An 18,654-nucleotide genomic window follows, 5' to 3' on the forward strand; every position below is an offset into this window, starting at 1 on the left:
CCGGAATATCTTAATAATGGTTACTTACGACCATTATCATTTTTATTAACTGGTCTTAGCAATAAACTGACAGGAACGTCCCAGTGACTATGTTGAATTTGACACTAATCGGCCATCTTCTCCATATCCGCTACACGGCGCTCCTTAGACGGTTCCTTTTCATCCCAATTATCTTATTTACTCATTCAAACCCTCCCGAGGACAGATCCCTGTGACTAGGCCACTTGAATTAATTGAATAAGAGTTTAATTGTATCTAAGTTACAGGGTGCGCAGTGTGACGGGTCTGAAAGCTGCGGAAGACGTGACACAGCGAGGACGCGCTCAGTGCAGATAATACGCTCAGACACAGTGTCTATCAATTCATGCACAAAGAAAGCACCTTCATCCTTTTCAGAGGATTATTCATCTCTCGCTGGAGGGAGGCTGCTCTGCCGGCAAGGAATGTCTGGAAGGCAGTGCTAAGAAGACCCTCATATTTTTCTAACAGCAGTTTATCCTCAGGTGGGTAGATACGCCTGAGAGAAGAGGAGAAAAAAATACACATTATCTTTCAGTTGCGCTGAGAAAAAAAAAATCGGAGTATTATTAAAATAAATATGTTTTTGTTGGGGAAAAAAAAGCAACTAATCCGCTATGCAAAGTGGCGCAAGCGAATTGTCGGAGAGACGATGAAGCGCAAGATTTTATTTATCGTCTAGGGAAAAGTTTTCACTGACTCTACAGAATGCGTAATGTTGTGAAAAGTGCACAGACGGACGAGAGACAAATAAACAGCAAATAAGAATGGGGTTTTAATATGACAGAGCACCGGGAGGAGCGCAATGCTTTATATTAGGTTCTTTGTTCGGGACGGATGATCGCTCGCTGCTTTTATGGCTTTCCTGTTTATGCCGCATTTTTAAAACACTGACAAGACAAATCAACTCTCAACCTCCAATTCCAGTGGTTTGAAAATTTGTTGAGATGCAAAATGTTGGAGAGGAAGATGAAGATATGAAATTGCTCACAGTAGCTTCAATCTGTGATAGATAGATAGATAGATAGATAGATAGATAGATAGATAGATAGATAGATAGATAGATAGATAGATAGATAGATAGATAGATAGATAGATAGATAGATAGATAGATAGATAGATAGATAGATTTAGCAGTAATGCATATTTATTTCAATTTAGTGGTTTAGGTGACATTAGTGTTCACAGTGTGCTGTCACCATTTTCTTGTGTGCTGTATAAATTTGCAGTCACGGGCGTTCTTGCACCTGTATACACGTTTTGTTTCATTTTGTTCAAATGTGCTGTTCAAATTTTTGAATTTCTTATGTATTGCATATATGTGGCGTTAGTGACTGCCCCATTTTTTGATCTTGCACTCCTCCGATTTTGCCATGGGTGATTTTAATTATTTTAATCCTGGTTCCTACCATCCCCAGGTATATGTAGGTTTAGTCCCAGTTCTGGGTTTATGGGCAGCGTTAGTGACCCACCTCATAGAGGTCGCCTTGTCGTGGCAGGTGGGCTCACACAATTTGATCAAATTGTGAGCTAAGAACCTCACTATTGTAAGAAGATTTAGCAGTAATGCATATTTATTTATATTTAGTGGTTTAGGTGGCATTAGTGTCTGAAGAGTGCTTTCGCCATTGATTAGATTAGGATAGATAGATAGATAGATAGATAGATAGATAGATAGATAGATAGATAGATAGATAGATAGATAGATAGATAGATAGATAGATAGATAGATAGATATAGACATAGACTTTTTACATGTGTTCAGGCATTCGTTAAAAAGAACCTGTCATGGTTTGTTTTTTTAAACCACATACCTCCCCTTTTTCCGGGCGTCCTCTTGATTCCAACGCTGTAATTTTTACATTTTTGGCCCTCCGGTTGTCCTGTAACGGCCCCGTCTCCGCATGGCGCATAATATGCCAATTTTGAGTAAAGGTACAGAGAGGTGGAGACCTCATCTCTCCTAAGTAGGCGTTGCCTTCTGCATCACTGTGACGCTGTCCAATCAGGGCAGACAGCCTCACAGCGATTAGCATATTAGGTGACGAGCATAGCAGGGGCCGTAGCAGGGGCCGTAGCAGGACAACAGGAGGGTCAAAAATAATTACAATACAGAGATGGATTCGAGAGTATACCAGGAATAAGGGGATATATGTGGTTTTAAAAAAAAAAACATGATGGGTATTCTTTAAGACTCATAGATGTGTGTGGTAGTGATCGCTGGCCATACACTTGAGATAGCTGCCAATGCCTATTTGACCGACAGCCATGCCCCCATAAACATACATGCTCATATTCAGCTAAGAATACATATATATACTGCCATAGGGAAAGTTGGATAAGCAGCTGCCGAACATCACTGCCACTGCTTATTACCTGGGTGAAATTAATCGGGCATGTTGAAGAGTCGTCTGCCCCCATACACATATAATAACTGAAGGCTTAAGGTGGACATACAAAAAAGTGTCCTGACTCTTCCTTGATGACAGATGTCAGGAGAGAGAAGTCGGGCATGTTGGATTCCAACATACCCGATCCTTTTGTTTGCAAGGAGATAAGACGCAGCCTTTGAGAACCAAGCTAAGCGTGCATGTGTATGGGGGGGTTCTATAGGGTTCATTAGAGATTGGGACGCCAACGGGATCCCTAGGAAGACTATCCCACAATCAAGACCTCATAGTGGTGATCGGATTTCTGGCAAAGAACATAGCGCCAGTTTGTACATGAATTCTAGAATAACATCCAGGGGATTTATACTCTGTTGTATCTTACGGGGACGTTTTACCCACCTCTCGTATCACGTCCTTGTCACCTATACTGACTGGTGATTTATTTATTTTTTTCAATTTCAGAAAGAAATGCACTTTAATAATAAAAAAATAAAAAAAAAACTGAGAAGACATAAAAATACCAGAAAATATTAATCCAAAATGGACAAAAATGGTCGTTAGTATGTTGGTCTAATGATATAAAAGTCATCAATACAAATATAAAGTTTTAATGAAGTAGTTGTTATCCTGCACTTGGTAGTATATTGCCTTGATAACGTTCAATCAGAAAAAGTTGAGGAACATTAACGAGAAATTAAAAGGAGATTGCCATTCATTTACATTTAAGGTGGGGGCATTGGGACAAAACTAATTTCAATCAGAAGGCAAGTGTTAGAAATACAGAGGCAAGATGGCTGCATTGGCGCTATTAAAGAACGGTGCGTGTAAGTCTAATGACGTAAAGAAGTACATAGCCCCCGGCAGTCTATTAACCGTCCCTTACAACAGAGATGGGAAGTTATTTGCTTCTAGGTGGCTAATTGGAAAATGTTTCGGCTCAAAATCCCAATCATGTTTTATCTAGTGTTACGCCGCGCACTAGCTGGCCTGCCTTGTCAAGGATGTTATCTGAAGGTTCAGTTTCCACTGCAGCGTTGACTTTATATTTTAAACCTGCAAAAAAAATTCTACCTTCATGTGACTTTAATTTACAAAAAATGTTAAACTAAATTACATTTTGGATCAGGAGATCCAGCATTCTCTTGACTGAATTTTCATGTCCTCTATCAATTATGAAAATCACCCTCCCATTTATGAAATTGTCCGTCGTTGTCACGGCTCCGCCCCTATTATTTACATAACTGAGTAGATGATTGCCATTGGCTCTTTGCTTCTACTATGGCTCTAAAGCTGGCCACGGACAAAAGAGTTTCGGCATAAGATCCCACCCATATCAACGGAATGTCGCCTAATGTCTGCTGGGGTGAATATGGATAAGACAGGTTAAATATTTTTTACCTGATCCTTTGTGTTCTCCAAGATAAGCTGCGTTAGAGGCGTCTGAAAGACACTTATTTCCCTCCTACCATAGAAACAACTTATTCATTTAAATTGTTCACAGATAAGAGATGGTTAAAAGGGGTTCTCTGCTTTTTACATTGTTTTTCTTAGAAGGATTTCCTAAACATAAACTCATCACGAGTTGTGCCTCTGCTGGAGCCCCAAGAAATCTGCAGCGGTAACCGACCGTAAGTGTTTAATTGCCCTGCAGCTCCACCACAGGAGAAAGAAAGTATTACATGGTGCGAAATCAGTGGGCTGTCCATGGACTGTGCAGACATGCTGGGTCCTCCATAGTGAGAGACACTTTTTTGCAGAACTCTGCGCAGAGAAGAGGAGCTTGAATGGAGCAGTGGTTGAGCATGCTCCCTGCCGCTCCATTAAATCCATATGGGGCTGACAGAAGCTGGCAAGCACTGTACTCCGCTATTTCCCTCAGTTCCATAGAGTTTGAATAGAGCGGCACCATTCAAAGTTCTCCTCAATACGGTCGTGCAGTGAGGAGGAATGGAGGTCTCGGGGCCCCCTATTCTAGTGATCAGGGGGGGGGGGTCCCTGCCCTGTGGATGGGTAATAAATGTCTATTTTGGCACAACTCCTTTAACTTTACAGATACGCAGGGGATTTGGACCAGTGAATTCAACCTTTATAGAGATATATTATGAAATGTATCAGCAGAGAATTTTGGATCTGTTTGGATCATAAATGTTTTTATTCATTGAAGCCTCACATGATATTCTTACAGATCTCCTCTAGTTCTGCATGAATGTAAAATGAAGTGAAGACGGGCGGATGGTAAGGCTGTAACCGGCTGCACAGCTGACACACAAACAACCACTTGAGACGATGAGCTCACATGTGGGACTTTCTGCCAAGAAAGCGTGAGAGCAGAATGTGTTCTCCAACCGTGCCATGAGGAAAGGAAATTTCTTAATTTTATTTAGTACAAAATAAATATAAATATGTCAGGTTTGCTGAGGTCTGGCTGTGACAGACATCCTATTTCCAGACTGTCCGGCCAGGCGTGAACCCCAACAACTCGACTAATCACTTACTTCTCCATATAGGACACACTTGGATTCAATTACTGCTCCCAGATTCTGGGTGTGAGCCAAGCAGAGGTTCAGACAGTCTCGCACCCAGCTCTGAGCCAAGGTTTCTCTGCTCAAACCTAATGATCTTTATATTTCACTGCTGGTATTTATTTAATGGTATTTATTATGTATTTCAAAGATTTTTCCCATCTTGGGTTTAACCCCTGCCGTATGGATCTGGCTTGGTGAGACGTAGACTGGTTGTTGCTACTATAAATACAAGTGAACACCTGAATTTACGCAGAGAAATGTCACTCTGCATTGCATCAAGATAGTGGAAAGGCTTGCTGCAGCGTTACTTCATATAGTGTCGAATCAGGAGCAAAAATAAATGAATGCCTAAAGGGTTATGTGTAGGACGGTCATAATATGAAAACACGGACGCTTGTTTGGCATGGGCCCTGATCAATTTATACTTGAGGCTTTCGGCTGGATCAGTCAAACAGTTAGAATCTATTCCCACCAGTCCTGACACGATGGACGTATCGTGAGCTCCGGGAAAATATGCATCTTGCTTTAATAAAATAAAATGAGGCTGTCCTGGGAAAGGGGATGGACGGGAAGCTTAGTCATCTGTGGTGTTCATGAACAAGTCCACCTAAAATGGAATAGTTAACATTTTCTTGGGGTTGAAGGTCCTGTCCTGAAAATCCCTTTCCAAAAGTCTTCTGACTCATGGACTTACCCGCAAGCACCAGGTTTTGCCAGAGCAGAACATGAAGTACAATTGGTAAAAAGTAAAGGATCAAAGCAAGAGTAGTGGCCAACGTTAGATTATCATGACCTCTGCTGATCCTGCATTGGAAAAGTTGGACTCCACCATTCAACTACATGCTGTACTTTTTTTATTATATAGAGGCTTTCTTCTAGATATAATATTGTCTAGACGTTGGTACTTGAAGAATTCTGACTGTCAATTTGAGGGATGGCAAGTCATCTGACAAGGAGTGGTCTGGCTTACAAAATCCATTTCGAAATACCCTATTAGGTCACTGTTAGTTTAAAAAAGGGGAGCCCCACGTACTGGACCTTCATCAATAACCCAAAGCGGAAAGCACTACAAAGAACAAATCTTTCTCTGGAGGACCTGGCACTTTTTTACAGTTCACGGGCAAGGTATGGTTTTCAGTGAATACTATGTAATGCTTGAATTTCCCAGTGGTGGCGCTGCTGGGAAATGGAAACCTTGCTGCCAGATTCTCCTGCAGGTAACAGCTCCTTGCTGGGGGGGGGGGGGTCCCGGCAGCAGGACACACTGTGATCAGCTTAATTTCTAGAGACTCTTCTCAAAAATTTGTTCCCAATCCAACCAGCATGGCAATATGTAGAACCCTGGTCATTAACAAGCCACACGCTACGAGATATGTACAAGAAATGGGTATGATTTTAATTAAGAAGACTGTCTTCACTGTTGCAACTATCGTTCATATTCGTTGCTGTATGCGTATATTGTTAAACCATAGCCGATTAAACTAGACAATCATAGCATTTTTTGATAATAACCAAGAACAAATAAGAATGAGATCCACATCTGTCATGACTGATGGAACAAATTTTCTATTAGTAAACACGTAACAGTCCAGTCCCATAAGCATATAATAATAATAATCACCTAACAGGTCCAAGCATTAAAAGGGTAATCCCATCCCAGACATTTATGTGCCTGATCGGTTCCAGTTCCACCTGCCCGCACCTATTTGGAGAACGGGGTCCCGCGGCCGCCGCATTCAGCTGGAGAATGAATGAAGAGATGGCCATGCCTGTGCTCAGCTCTCTCCATTCACTTCTATGGGAGCACCCCCATTCTCACCTTTGGGACCCACACCTATCAGACATATATGATATATCCTGTGGCTATGCCATAAATGTGGTGGATGGGAAAACCCTTTAACTTTATGATTATAATCAGCATTAGGCGTATTCTTTCTGCATTGCATACCTGTAGTTTCCCATGTGTCTATTTTCATATTCCTCCTTAGAGATTTGTTTCCGGACCTGAGCAAGTCGTTCTTTCTGTAAAAAACACAAAATGAGTCTAATCAGAATTGAAAAACCCAATTGTGTCCAAAAGTATAAGGAGTGTACACAGAGAATACACCACTGGAGCAGGTGCAGGGGAGTCTAAACAGGACTGGTTCTAATATAGAGAACTCATTCAAATTTGTTCTTGCCTTATTGGTCCTCTGCAGTTAAGTTATTTATTTTATTCATTTCTAAAGTTCCAACATATTCTGCAGCGCTGTACAGAGATTGTCATCACTCACATTGGTGGCTGTCCCCATTGGGGCTTCTCATTTAAATTCCAAGTTAACCTATCAGTATGTTTTTTGGGGTAAACCAGAATACCCGAAAGAAACCTACGCAACATGGGTGGAACATATAAACTCCATAAAGACGTTGTCCTTGGTCGGATTTGAATCCAGGACTCCAGCACTGTAAAGGGAGTAGTGCTAACCACTGAGGTACTGGTATATGAATATAGGGTATGCATCACTGCACACTACGTAGCTGCAGGGACTCTGTGTGCCATTGTACAGCCTTCTGCACACAGCTCTGCCATATGCATGGGGCCTAACCCCCTGTTCACATCATGTTTATGGCCTTCATTCAACGTATACAAGCACTCAAAGTGTCCGCTAAACGAAGGCTGTGACGTATGCTGTGACAGTAGCATCCATCACCCATAGGCTATTATGATATCCGTTTAACATATACGCCATGAAACAGTCATAAAAGTTTGTATTTGTGTATGTACATGTTAAAGGGATGCCTGTGACGTATGTCATATAGTGGCATCCGTCACGCATAGGCTCCATGTTAAAAAAAAACATGTACCGCACGTAAACATTTTTTTACGGGATCCGGTTGTATGGAATAGTCTACTACGCTATTTTATCATTAATTTCTTGTGGTTTAAGGACCGACATAGGCCAAAAGGACACTCGTTCAGCCTCCTAATGTTACCCTTTGAACACGTTTAGCGTGTACGGCAGGAGCTTTACAGGTGAACACGCTAAACATAGCGAGTATGAATGGAGCCTTAGTCTGACAGAAGAACTGCTGGTGTGACTATCTGCTTACCAACTCTTCCTTTCTCCTATCCAGCGTGTGGCGCTGTTTCTCCCAGTCGGAAGATCCCGGGGACAGCCTCTTCATGGATCCCTGACCGTACAACCTCTTCTGGGCCTCTGCTTTCTGTTTGGCCAAGTTTTTCTTTTTATCACTCGCTCTGCAGAAAAAAAAAAAAGACAAATGATATCTCTGTAATGAAATATTAAAAGAGCAGCTCATCTAACTTTATTACTAAAGAGTGCCTGCTGAGAAAAAATCCCGAGCGTGTTTATTTTCAAGGATAAAACAATTAGCATGTTTCTGTAACAGGTTTACAAATTACCTGAAAAACAACAAACAGATGAGGCTTCTCCTTCTGCAACAAGCCAATGTGAATACTAAATAATACAATACAACAAAGGGCTAATGAACCATTACTACCCCATGTGCCAATTATCCAGACTGATTTCATGAACGGATTGCAGCGGAAACAATGATTTAGGGGGACAATGAAAGAAACTAATTTAAGTCTCCAATAACAGAGAAAAGAGCTGTGAAATAAATACATTTAATAAATCAAAGAATCTATGTATAATTATATGTGTATATTACATGTTTGTATAGTTGTGCCTCACCACAGAAGGGGGATAGGAGCCAGTATCTAATACTACTACTTTGGACAATTTAAATTGTCTAAACTTTTTTAAAACTTTTGACACGTCATTGGACATGTCAGAAGTTTTGATCGGTGTGGGTCCGAGCACTGAGACCCCCACTGATCACTAAAATGAAGCGGCAGAAGCCCTCGAGTGAGCGCTGTGCATTTCTGATCAGCTTTCCTCCGTGTGGTGTATGTGCTCAATAGAAAGTCTAGTGAGTCCGTCCACCAATCGCTCGGCTTTCTGAGAAAAGCGATCAGAAATGTAGCAGCTAAGCACTCACCGGAGCGCTTCTGCCGCTTCGTTCTAACGTTCGGTGAGGGTCTCAGTGCTCAGACCCCACTGATGAAAACTTCTGACATGTCACTATGACATGTCAAAAGTTTTTTAAAAGTTTAGTTACCCTTTAAAAAAGGGCTAATATCGAGGAGACAACCCCATAAAAGGGGCATTCCCATCTAAAGCATTTGTGGTACATCAGGAGAACGGGGAGGCCACTAACTCCGATTTTCCGATGCAAATTGAAGCTGCATCCGCTTAAATGGAGAAATGGCCGCACTTGCATTCAGCTCTCCATTGAAGTCTATCAGAGTTAGCAGCATTTGGCTCTTTTTCTCAGTTTTCTCCATAATTACCATAGAATGGAGTCAGCCACATGTAAATGTGGCCATCTCTCCACTGAAGCCAATGGAAAAAGCTGCTGCTGGCATTAGTAAGCGGAGTTCAAGGGACCTCCATTTTCACGATGTTCTGTAGATATGTCATAAATGCTTCAGATGTGAAAACCACTTTTACTCTTTTGAGGCTGCATTGCTTATTTAATGTATATTGATGGTGTAGTTTAAGCCCACCATCCGATGTTGAAATGGACAGTTCTCCATATAATTGCGAAAAAGAAAGAGTATATCCGGAGTTTGAAAATATAAAAAATAACTTTTACTATATTTATTTATTTTTAAAATTCAAGATACAAAAATACATAAATAAATTCCATATGTGCCATCATCGGTGCAACTTATGAAATATTTCTTTCTAAAGTCTTAGCTTAAACAGTAGAAAGCGATTTTGGCAATGCGGTTGGCACCATTGCTCAGTGGGGTCATTCATCTTGACCAGGCGGGGTTCATGGTGGGCAGAGAGGCCCGAGACAACACCACAAAAGCGATCAACCTTATACATAAGGCTAAGCTGTCCCGGGTTCCACTGATGCTCTTGTCAACTGACGCTGAAAAGGCTTTTGACAGAGTCAATTGGACATACATGGAGGAAGCACTACTCCGACTTGGCCTGGGCCCTCAGATGATGAGTTGGATCATGTCTTTGTATTCTTGCCCCTCGGCGAGGGTCCGGGTGAATGGTATTCTCTCGGAAGAATTTGCCATCCATAATGGGACACGCCAGGGTTGCCCACTCTCTCCCCTGATTTTTATCCTGACACTGGAACCATTTCTAAGGCATGTTCGTGCCAATCAAGACATTCAAGGCCTAGGGGAGGGCTCCCATGTCAATAAGGTGGCAGCATACGCAGACGACCTTTTGTTTTTTCTGACCAACCCTGCCACCTCTCTCCCGAATCTGATGCAGGAGTTTCATCGCTTCTCCAGCCTTTCCAATTTTAAAATAAACTTTGCCAAATCAGAGGCCATGAATGTCTCCCTCCCCGCCCCCATGCTATCTACGCTAGAACAATCCTTTAGTTTTAAATGGAATTCGGTGGCGCTCAAATACCTGGGAGTATATATTCCGGCAGATTTAAAGGGAATATTTAACTTGAATTTTCTGAGGTTTCTTACTGAGATTAAGGCGGATTGTGCGAGGTGGTCGGGAGGCTCATTTACGTGGATGGGCCGATGTACTATTTTTAAAATGAATATCCTACCACGACTACTCTACTTATTCCAGGCCCTTCTTATAGCAGTGCCATCTTCATTCTTTAAAGCGATCAAATATCTTTTGTCTGGAATGGCAAGCATCCACGCCTCAGTCGTTCACTTTTGTGTCGTTCTCGGAAGTCGGGAGGTCTGGCTCTTCCTGACATTCGCTCGTATTACAACGCAACTCATTTGGTGCGCATAGTGGATTGGTGTAGACACGCCCCTTTTAAGGCATGGGTAGGTATTGAACAAAGCTTCTCGACGGTCCCTCTCGAGGTATCTCCGTGGCTGAAACGCGGACTTCTCACATCCTTACATCATCACCCCACGATCGGTCCCACGCTCAGATGTTGTGCCCTCGTAGCGGTCCGCTCACACCTCCTGCCTCTTTGCTCCCCCATGTCTCCGATCCTGGGGAACCCATCTTTTCCCTCGGGGTTAAGTGACTCGGTGTTCAAGTCTTGGGCAGCGATGGGTGTATTTAGAGCAGAGCATTTTCTGAAGAACTCGGAATGGCTCTCCCTTTAGGAGTTGACACAGATGCCTGAACTCCCTTCTTTGGGTTACTGGCGCATATTTCAACTCCGCTATTTCTACTCCTCTTTACCACCCTCGGAACTATTCCTAGCTCCGAAGTCCCCACTGGAAGAATTGTGCGTGGGCTCTGAGCCGGTTCGTCATTCATTGTCCACGATCTATCATCTCCTCCTGAACCCGCCTGACCTCCCAACGCCTGGGTATATTTCTGAATGGGAGTCGGATCTGGGTATTACCCTAACCACAAACCAATGCTCTTGCATTCTCTCTCTTGTACATAAAACCTCAATTAGCTCGCGTTACCAAGAGGCTAGCTTTAAATTACTCTCGCGCTGGTATAGGACCCCGGTGCGCCTACATCGGATTTTTCCTAATGTATCTCGTCTCTGCTGGAGATGTGGATTGGACAATGGTACCCTCCTTCACACTTTCTGGTCATGCCCGCTACTTGCAGAATTCTGGAATGGGGTTAAAAGGGTGATTTACGAGGTAACATATACCAGCTTAACTATGGACGTGGCTTTCTTCCTTCTCCATCACTGTGATATCCCAGCAAACACCTACAAACGCTCCCTGCTGCACTCAAAATCACCTCCCCTGATTGACGGTTGTAATGATTCCATGGCAGTAACTTTTAGGCACTTCGTGTCTCCCCCATGTTCCAAATGAACGTGGCGGGATACAGGTCTATCTCTTATGTGTGCAACATCACCCAGATGTTCGAGGATTCTCTTTCTCCATTCTCTGGTAGTTTTTCCAACGTAGTCTAGGGGGCAAGGACAGGTGATTTTGTAGACAATATTCTTCGAACTACAGTTGAGGAAATCTTTTATAGGATAATTGATACCAGTGAATGCGCTTTCAAATGTTTTTTGTATTTTTACGGACCCGCATGCCTTGCAATGTCCGCATCTAAAGCAACCTTTGATCTTCCTATCGAGCCAACATCCCCATTTTTTTAGGGTGATAAGATGACTATGCATGACCCGGTCACCTATACTCTTACCCCTCCTGTATGTTATTTGTGCCTTAGGGGTTACAACTTCTCTTATGTCATTATCCATTTGGAGGATACTCCAATGTTTGCTCAAGACCTCTTTGACCATTTTATCTGCCATGTCAAAAGTACCTATTAACTGTACGAGCAGGTTAGTAATTTCTCGTTTCTTTGGGATAAGTAATGTTTCTCTTTTTTGTGTACATGCATAATTATATGTCTTTTAGGATTTTTGGTGGATATCCTCCATCTAGGAATCTAAATTCCAAATCTTTAGCTTCTTTTCGAAATTCGTGCATATTAGAACAATTTCTCCTAAGACGGAGGTATTGTCCTTTAGGTATGCCTCTTTTGAGGGGAACTGGATAACAACTTTCCCACCTCAGGAGGCTATTGGTAGAGGTAGGTTTCCTGTAAATGGTTGTTTTTAATTTATCATTTTCCTCTATGGATATTAAAACATCCAAGAAAGGAAGAGTACGAGGATGTGTTTCGGAAGTAAATTTCAAACCAACAGTGTTCAGATTTAAAGTCGCTACATATCTGTCAAATTGATCAGTTGGTCCTGTCCACAAGACAAAGATGTCATCAATATAGCCCGCCCACATTGAGACCGGTAGTTTCAATGAGTGTAGTTCATCAATGAAGACCAATGTTTCTTCCCACCAGCCCAGGAACAGGTTGGCGTACGTAGGTGCACAGGAGTTGCCCATTGCAGTGCCCCTGAGCTGGTGGTATATGTGGCCATTGAAAAGGAAATAGTTCTTTGTAAGAACGAACTCTAGCAGTTTCAATGTGAGCACGCTATGTGCCCTGAATTGTGTCCCTCTGGTGTTGAGAAAGTGGCGCACTGCTATGATGCCCATATCGTGGGGAATCGAGGAATATAGTGCTTCCACATCTATGCTGCATAGAATAGCATATAGTTCAATAGGTAAGTCATCAATCTTGGCAAGGAGATCCAATGTGTCCCTTGTGTATGAAGGTAAAGTCTCTACAAAATTCCTGAGAACTTTATCAATGTAGATCCCCACATTTTGTGCCAGACCCGCAATACCGGACACGATTGGGCGCCCTTTCAGAGGTTCGGTACCCTTATGTATTTTAGGGAGGGCATAAAATGTGGAGGTCTGTAGTCTCTCCACCACCATGAACTTATATTCATGCTCGTCAATTAAATATTCTTCTTTAGTTTCTTTCAAAATTTCGACAACATTTGCAGTGCTAGTGTCTACGGGGACTGCTATGTTGGACTGATTAGTGAGGAATAATGTAAGTTACGACCGATCGTTGGCTGTCGCGTCATTAACTAGGGGCGGCAATGTCCGTTACCTAGGGAACATGTACTCACAATACGGGCACTCGATTGAATGCCGTCGGCTGTGGATCCATCTTCTCTATATCTCTCTGATTTTGAGAGGAGGGTTCTCAGTGCGATCCTTGGCAATGGATGGAGGCGATGCTTCAGGTAGGGTGTGCGCAGCACTGACATATCAATTTGTTTACGTCGGCGGGTGTCACACCGGGAGGTTAGCGAATCACCGCCTTCCTAGCTGTACACACCTATTCCCCATCACTGACGTCAGGCGCCAGAAACAGGCGCCAGCCAGTACAACACAATCTCCCCTGAGGAATCGCTCGGTCACGAGGAAACGCGTTGGGAGGAATTCATGACGGAGCGAGGCTCCCTGATCCCCTATATGTTATCCTGCATCTGAATGGGTAGGGAGGGCAGTGACCCTCAAAATCAATGTGCAAAATAGCCAACCATATGAGGATCCTATATGTGAACCCCTCTCTTTAAAAATAACTAAAATATCTGTACAACCCACAATTGGGCGAATATTATGCTGTCTACTGTTTAAGCTAAGACTTTAGAAAGAAATATTTCATAAGCTGCACCCGGCATATGATCGATGATGGCACATATGGAATTTATTTATATTTGTTTGTATCTTGAATTTTAAAAATAAATATAGTAAAAGTTATTTTTTATATTTTCAAACTCCAGATCTACTCTTTCTTTTTTGCATTGCTTATTTAGTCTGATCAGAACTATAATCCCCAAAGAACAAACTGTAGTTTACTTACCAATCTTGCCCTTAAATCCCGCTGCGTTAAATGCAGTGGAATGAGGTGCTGGAGTCAATCCCTAAACTCTCCCTTAGCGAAGCCCACAGGCTCTTACACTTACACCTGGTGTACCATGTCTATCAGGCTCCGATATTCCTTTTTAATATAAGTGCTTGTGACTGTGTCATGGATGTAGAACGAATAAAGCAGACCTCATGCATATGATGTGGCGCTAAAGAGGTCCATGACCTCATTAATTCAACTTATTTTCTCTAACCACTGAATCTTTTCTTGTGTGTCTTGGGCTATGTGAAAGATTGCGGCCAAACTAGCGGTCGGCCTGCTGCTGTGTATAGCCACAAAGCTGATTGATCAACACTGGATCGATGAGCCCCTTTCAGAACATATTTCTAAATTAGCCGGTTAATTACTCTTGAAAAACATACATATATAGATATATATACATATACACACACTGTATGTGTGTGTGTGTGTGTGTGTGTGTGTGTGTGTGTGTGTGTGTGTGTGTGTGTGTGTGTGTGTGTGTGTGTGTGTATGTGTGTGTGTGTGTGTGTGTGTGTATATATATATAATTATTTTCTTTATTTATTAAAAGGGGCACCATTAATAATTTCAAGACCTGTGGGCTAGATAGACACTGGGGTAGGCTCCGCTCTCGTTGCTGCGATATAGTCTGTTCAGATAATGGTAATATTACATCCTTTGATTGTATATTACATCTTGATTTACCTTCATATCATGTTCTTCTTGCAGACTGGATAGGACTAGGTACTTGTGAGGTTTGTTTGAAGATCAGCACCAGGGGTGTAGCTGTAGGGGATGCAGAGGTAAAAGTCGCACCCAGGCCCTGGAGCCTGAGGGGGCGCAAAAGCCCCTCAGCCACATAAGAAGACACTAGTATTATAAATTATATATGGTAGGTGGTGGCCCTGTTATCAATTTTGCATTGGGGCCCAGGAGCTTCAGGTTACGCCTCTGATCTGCACCATGTTTCTGACAGTATATGATTACAGGGTACTGTTTCTCAGCTAACCTACTGCCTATTTTCTGACTCCAATGTATCTGCACAATGCACTGTTTATTTGGGTTTTGTTTCTGGATGTTGGTTTGAGTGATTATGGTTTTTTGTTTTTTTTTCTTTTGCAACAAAACAAAAAAGTTAGAAAAATTTAAAAAAATATGTACTTGCTAATAAACAAAATCTCGCTACGTTCCTGTTTAGGTTTAACATTCTGTGCTGATTACTCTCTTAATATATGCATCGCTATAGCGTTGGAAGCGTAAAGCCATAGTAAAATTCTGGCTATGGCAGCCACCACTAGGGGGAGCCCAGAAGCTTATTGCATTATTATTGAATTCAGTGTATAAACAGTATACAGTAAGCTCCCTCTAGTGGTGACTGCAGGTAGGCAGTATTTTATTCGTCTACTCGCCTATGCAGGGGATTTGGAGCTCTGTTTCAGAAAAACAAAGCTTTGACTACTATAAGGATATATTAATAAATTAACCAGCACAGGGTTTTGTAGCCAAAAACAAACTTTACTTTGCATTTTTTCGGTAGGTATTTGTGAATTAGTATTGTAATGTGAATCTGATTTCTTTTTTTCCGGCCATCATGAATTGTAACATGATTTTCAAAACAAAAATATAAATTCCAGGCACATTGTTCTGGTTCAGGTACTACTTCTCAGCACAGCTGTCGCGGTTAAATGAGCCTCTCTAGGTAACAATAAAACGGAGAGAGAGAAAATGGCTTCCTGCGTACTGCAATCTCCAGCGAGATCCTCGGACACAGTGATTACAGAAATGGAAGGATGGAGCGCATTACCTGATGTTCAGAAGTTTTAATGCATTTAGCAAAACTCCTTTCTTGACATCGTAGTCAATCTTCTGGTCTGTTCCAAAGCTAGGAGCTCGATTTATCTGGAAAATCAACAAAAAAAGATATTTTAAGAACAAGAATTGTGAAACAGAACAGAAACCTTCCAGCCTTAAACTCTTTGGACTCTCTCTTTCCTTTACCTCTATTCACATCCAAAGCTGCATTCAGAATTTTGAGGACTGCTACCATCTACTATCAGTGCGTGAAAAGACATACCCTACAGCAGATATTCTGTAACAGACTGCACTCTGATACTGAGCATTGCAGTGGTCATGTTTCTCTCTTTCAGACTATTGTAGAATGCTTGATGTAGAAACTACATTGCCAGAAATGCATGACAGCAAACCATTCTCTGTACAGACACTAGACCAGCAAAGTCGGTAGTGAGCTGTAAGCTGTAAGAAATTTGAATGCAGCTCTAGATGTGAATGGAGTATAAGACATAACATAACAAAAGATTGGTACACAGTACACAATTAACCTGCATATTGGAGAGTGGAAGCCAAGTTTTATTATGAGAGGTTAAAGGGGTATTCCAAAGAGTGTTCCAAGATATTTCAGCCGATTCTGTAACTCCCATACACCTAAATGGAGAGAGCCATGCCATCAGCCACCTCTCCATGCATTCTCCACCTGGTCGCCGCTTCATCAGGTAGAACGGGGGACAGTATTGACATACACAACACTAACATCTTATCTGAGAGCCTATGACACTGGAGAATGCAGGACATGTTTTTCTATATAAGGCTGCTGTTCCGTTCATGATATAAACACCACTTCTCCTATGATGCAACACAGCAGGGCATGCAGAACACGGAATCAGTAGGGAAAGCAGAGAGATGTGAAGTTAAATGGGTTATCCGCTTGGATCCTAAACCATTATCTGTAATCTGTGGGGGAATATGGCAGCAAGTATTAAATTCCCCTGCAGCGCCTCCGTAGGGGAAATGAAGAATTACACCATATACATCGAAACCAATGAGCTATGCATGTAATGTGCATGAATGTGCCAGGACCTCCAGAGAGAGAGACACATTCCTAGTAGCTTAATAGAAAAGGGTCCTGAACAGGGAACCCCCATGTATTAATTCAGACTTTCTTAATCGGGTATTTGAAAAAGGGTTTTCTAAACCAGAGCTTGAAGAGGGAACTAGCAGAATGAAGAATATATTACAGCTTTGTAGTAAAAGAACAATTATCTGCGTCGCTACCTCCCCCCTGACCTCCACATTTCCAACACTGCATCTTTAGAAATTCTTCCATTTTTATTCCAGAACTCTACATGTAAATGGGTAAATCCCTCAGCTGATAAATAAGTCTATATGAGCCTTCAATATTATAATAGTATACAGCCTAATTTTTGTTACCAGAGCTTTACAGCTGAGTATAATAAGGCATGTTTAATGTTCATTTATACCGGCGAGCTTGCCAAAGTAAATATGTGTTTACAGACATGAGCTGCGATTCACGCTAATTTTAAGCGTCCCCCTTTGGCTGTTCCAAACACTGGGAGGAAAGTGCCTCTATAGAGCTGTGGAGTACGTTAATGCGTTTCAGAGAGAAGTATAATAACATTGCTGTTGGCATTTCCAGTTGAATATTTATTCTTTTGTATGTGCTGAATGTAGATCCGGCGTTGATATTTTGTTCCCCAAAAGATACAATTGCAGAGGATTTCTGTTTTGGAAAACTCATTTTCAATAACTCTAGGAAATTCTGAGTTAATAGATGGTGCCCCCCATTGGAGAAGCTTATCTATTAGCTAGAGTACAGCATGGAATGACCAGAGTGTCTTCTGCTCATCCATGCATCACATAGACAGCCTAATAATTTCAATGAGACCGGTGTAATACTTAGTTTCCCCTGCGGGAGTGCTGCAGAGGAATTGAACACTTGCTGCCAGATTTCTCCACAGATTAGAGATGATTGTAGTAGTGGTCAGTTTATTGTTCGTATGATCAAACATGCCCTAGACCTGTGGTCTACAACCGATGGCTCTCCAATAGTTGTGAAACTACAACTCCTAGTATGCAACCTCTAAAGCAATATCACAATACATATATTTCTAATATGTCTGATAATTATAGTGAGCTCATCTCCATTATGGTTTCCAATACTACCACAGGGACATCACAATTTACAGTTTGTTTATATGGCAGTATCATGTTTTATTCTAAGAATGAATTAAAAAACCATCATGTGTGCAGGAAAATCTTCAGATCTAAAAGATTTTCCTACACAAATTCCCATTAGTCCCAAAAGAACTAAAGCACCTTTGAAAGGATTTTTTTTTTTAAATAAATCAATGTTTTATTTGTTTTATGTGTATTTGAAAATTTTTTAATTTTCTATTGAAAAAAATTCTACTTTTTAAGATGCAGCTTCTATGTATCCTGTGTACATAGAAACGGTATCGTTCTGTGACAACCGCGTCCGTCAGTTCATCTGAACTGATGGCTCGACTGAAAGCTGGTCCTGCGTGTCTCTGACACACAGGATCCAGCTAATATCTATTACATCTAAGTTCATAACTATCTCTGGCAGCCCCATAGACATGAATGGAGCAGTGGCCGAGGATGCGCAGTATTGCTCCAATCATATGGAGCTCACAGGGACGG

At 41.8% G+C, this 18,654-nt stretch overlaps 2 protein-coding genes across 3 annotated transcripts in view; one reads left to right on the forward strand and one right to left on the reverse strand.

The window, feature by feature from the left end:
* Positions 1 to 18,654, forward strand: part of DCST2 (DC-STAMP domain containing 2) — a 787,084-nt gene that overhangs the window by 702,938 nt on the left and 65,492 nt on the right. The window lies entirely within an intron of this gene.
* TTLL7 (tubulin tyrosine ligase like 7) overlaps positions 1 to 18,654 on the reverse strand; it is a 122,551-nt gene that overhangs the window by 75,416 nt on the left and 28,481 nt on the right. For both annotated transcript variants that reach the window (XM_075832914.1, XM_075832913.1), the window contains exons 9-12: positions 15,983 to 16,077; positions 8,024 to 8,171; positions 6,882 to 6,955; positions 382 to 517 (exon numbers count right to left, since the gene is read on the reverse strand). In XM_075832914.1, the coding sequence (XP_075689029.1) occupies positions 382 to 517; positions 6,882 to 6,955; positions 8,024 to 8,171; positions 15,983 to 16,077 (453 nt within the window). The remainder of the gene's footprint in view (positions 1 to 381; positions 518 to 6,881; positions 6,956 to 8,023; positions 8,172 to 15,982; positions 16,078 to 18,654) is intronic.

This window comes from Rhinoderma darwinii, chromosome 7 (genome assembly GCF_050947455.1).
Source record: "Rhinoderma darwinii isolate aRhiDar2 chromosome 7, aRhiDar2.hap1, whole genome shotgun sequence".
Classification (NCBI taxonomy): Eukaryota; Metazoa; Chordata; class Amphibia; order Anura; family Rhinodermatidae; genus Rhinoderma; species Rhinoderma darwinii.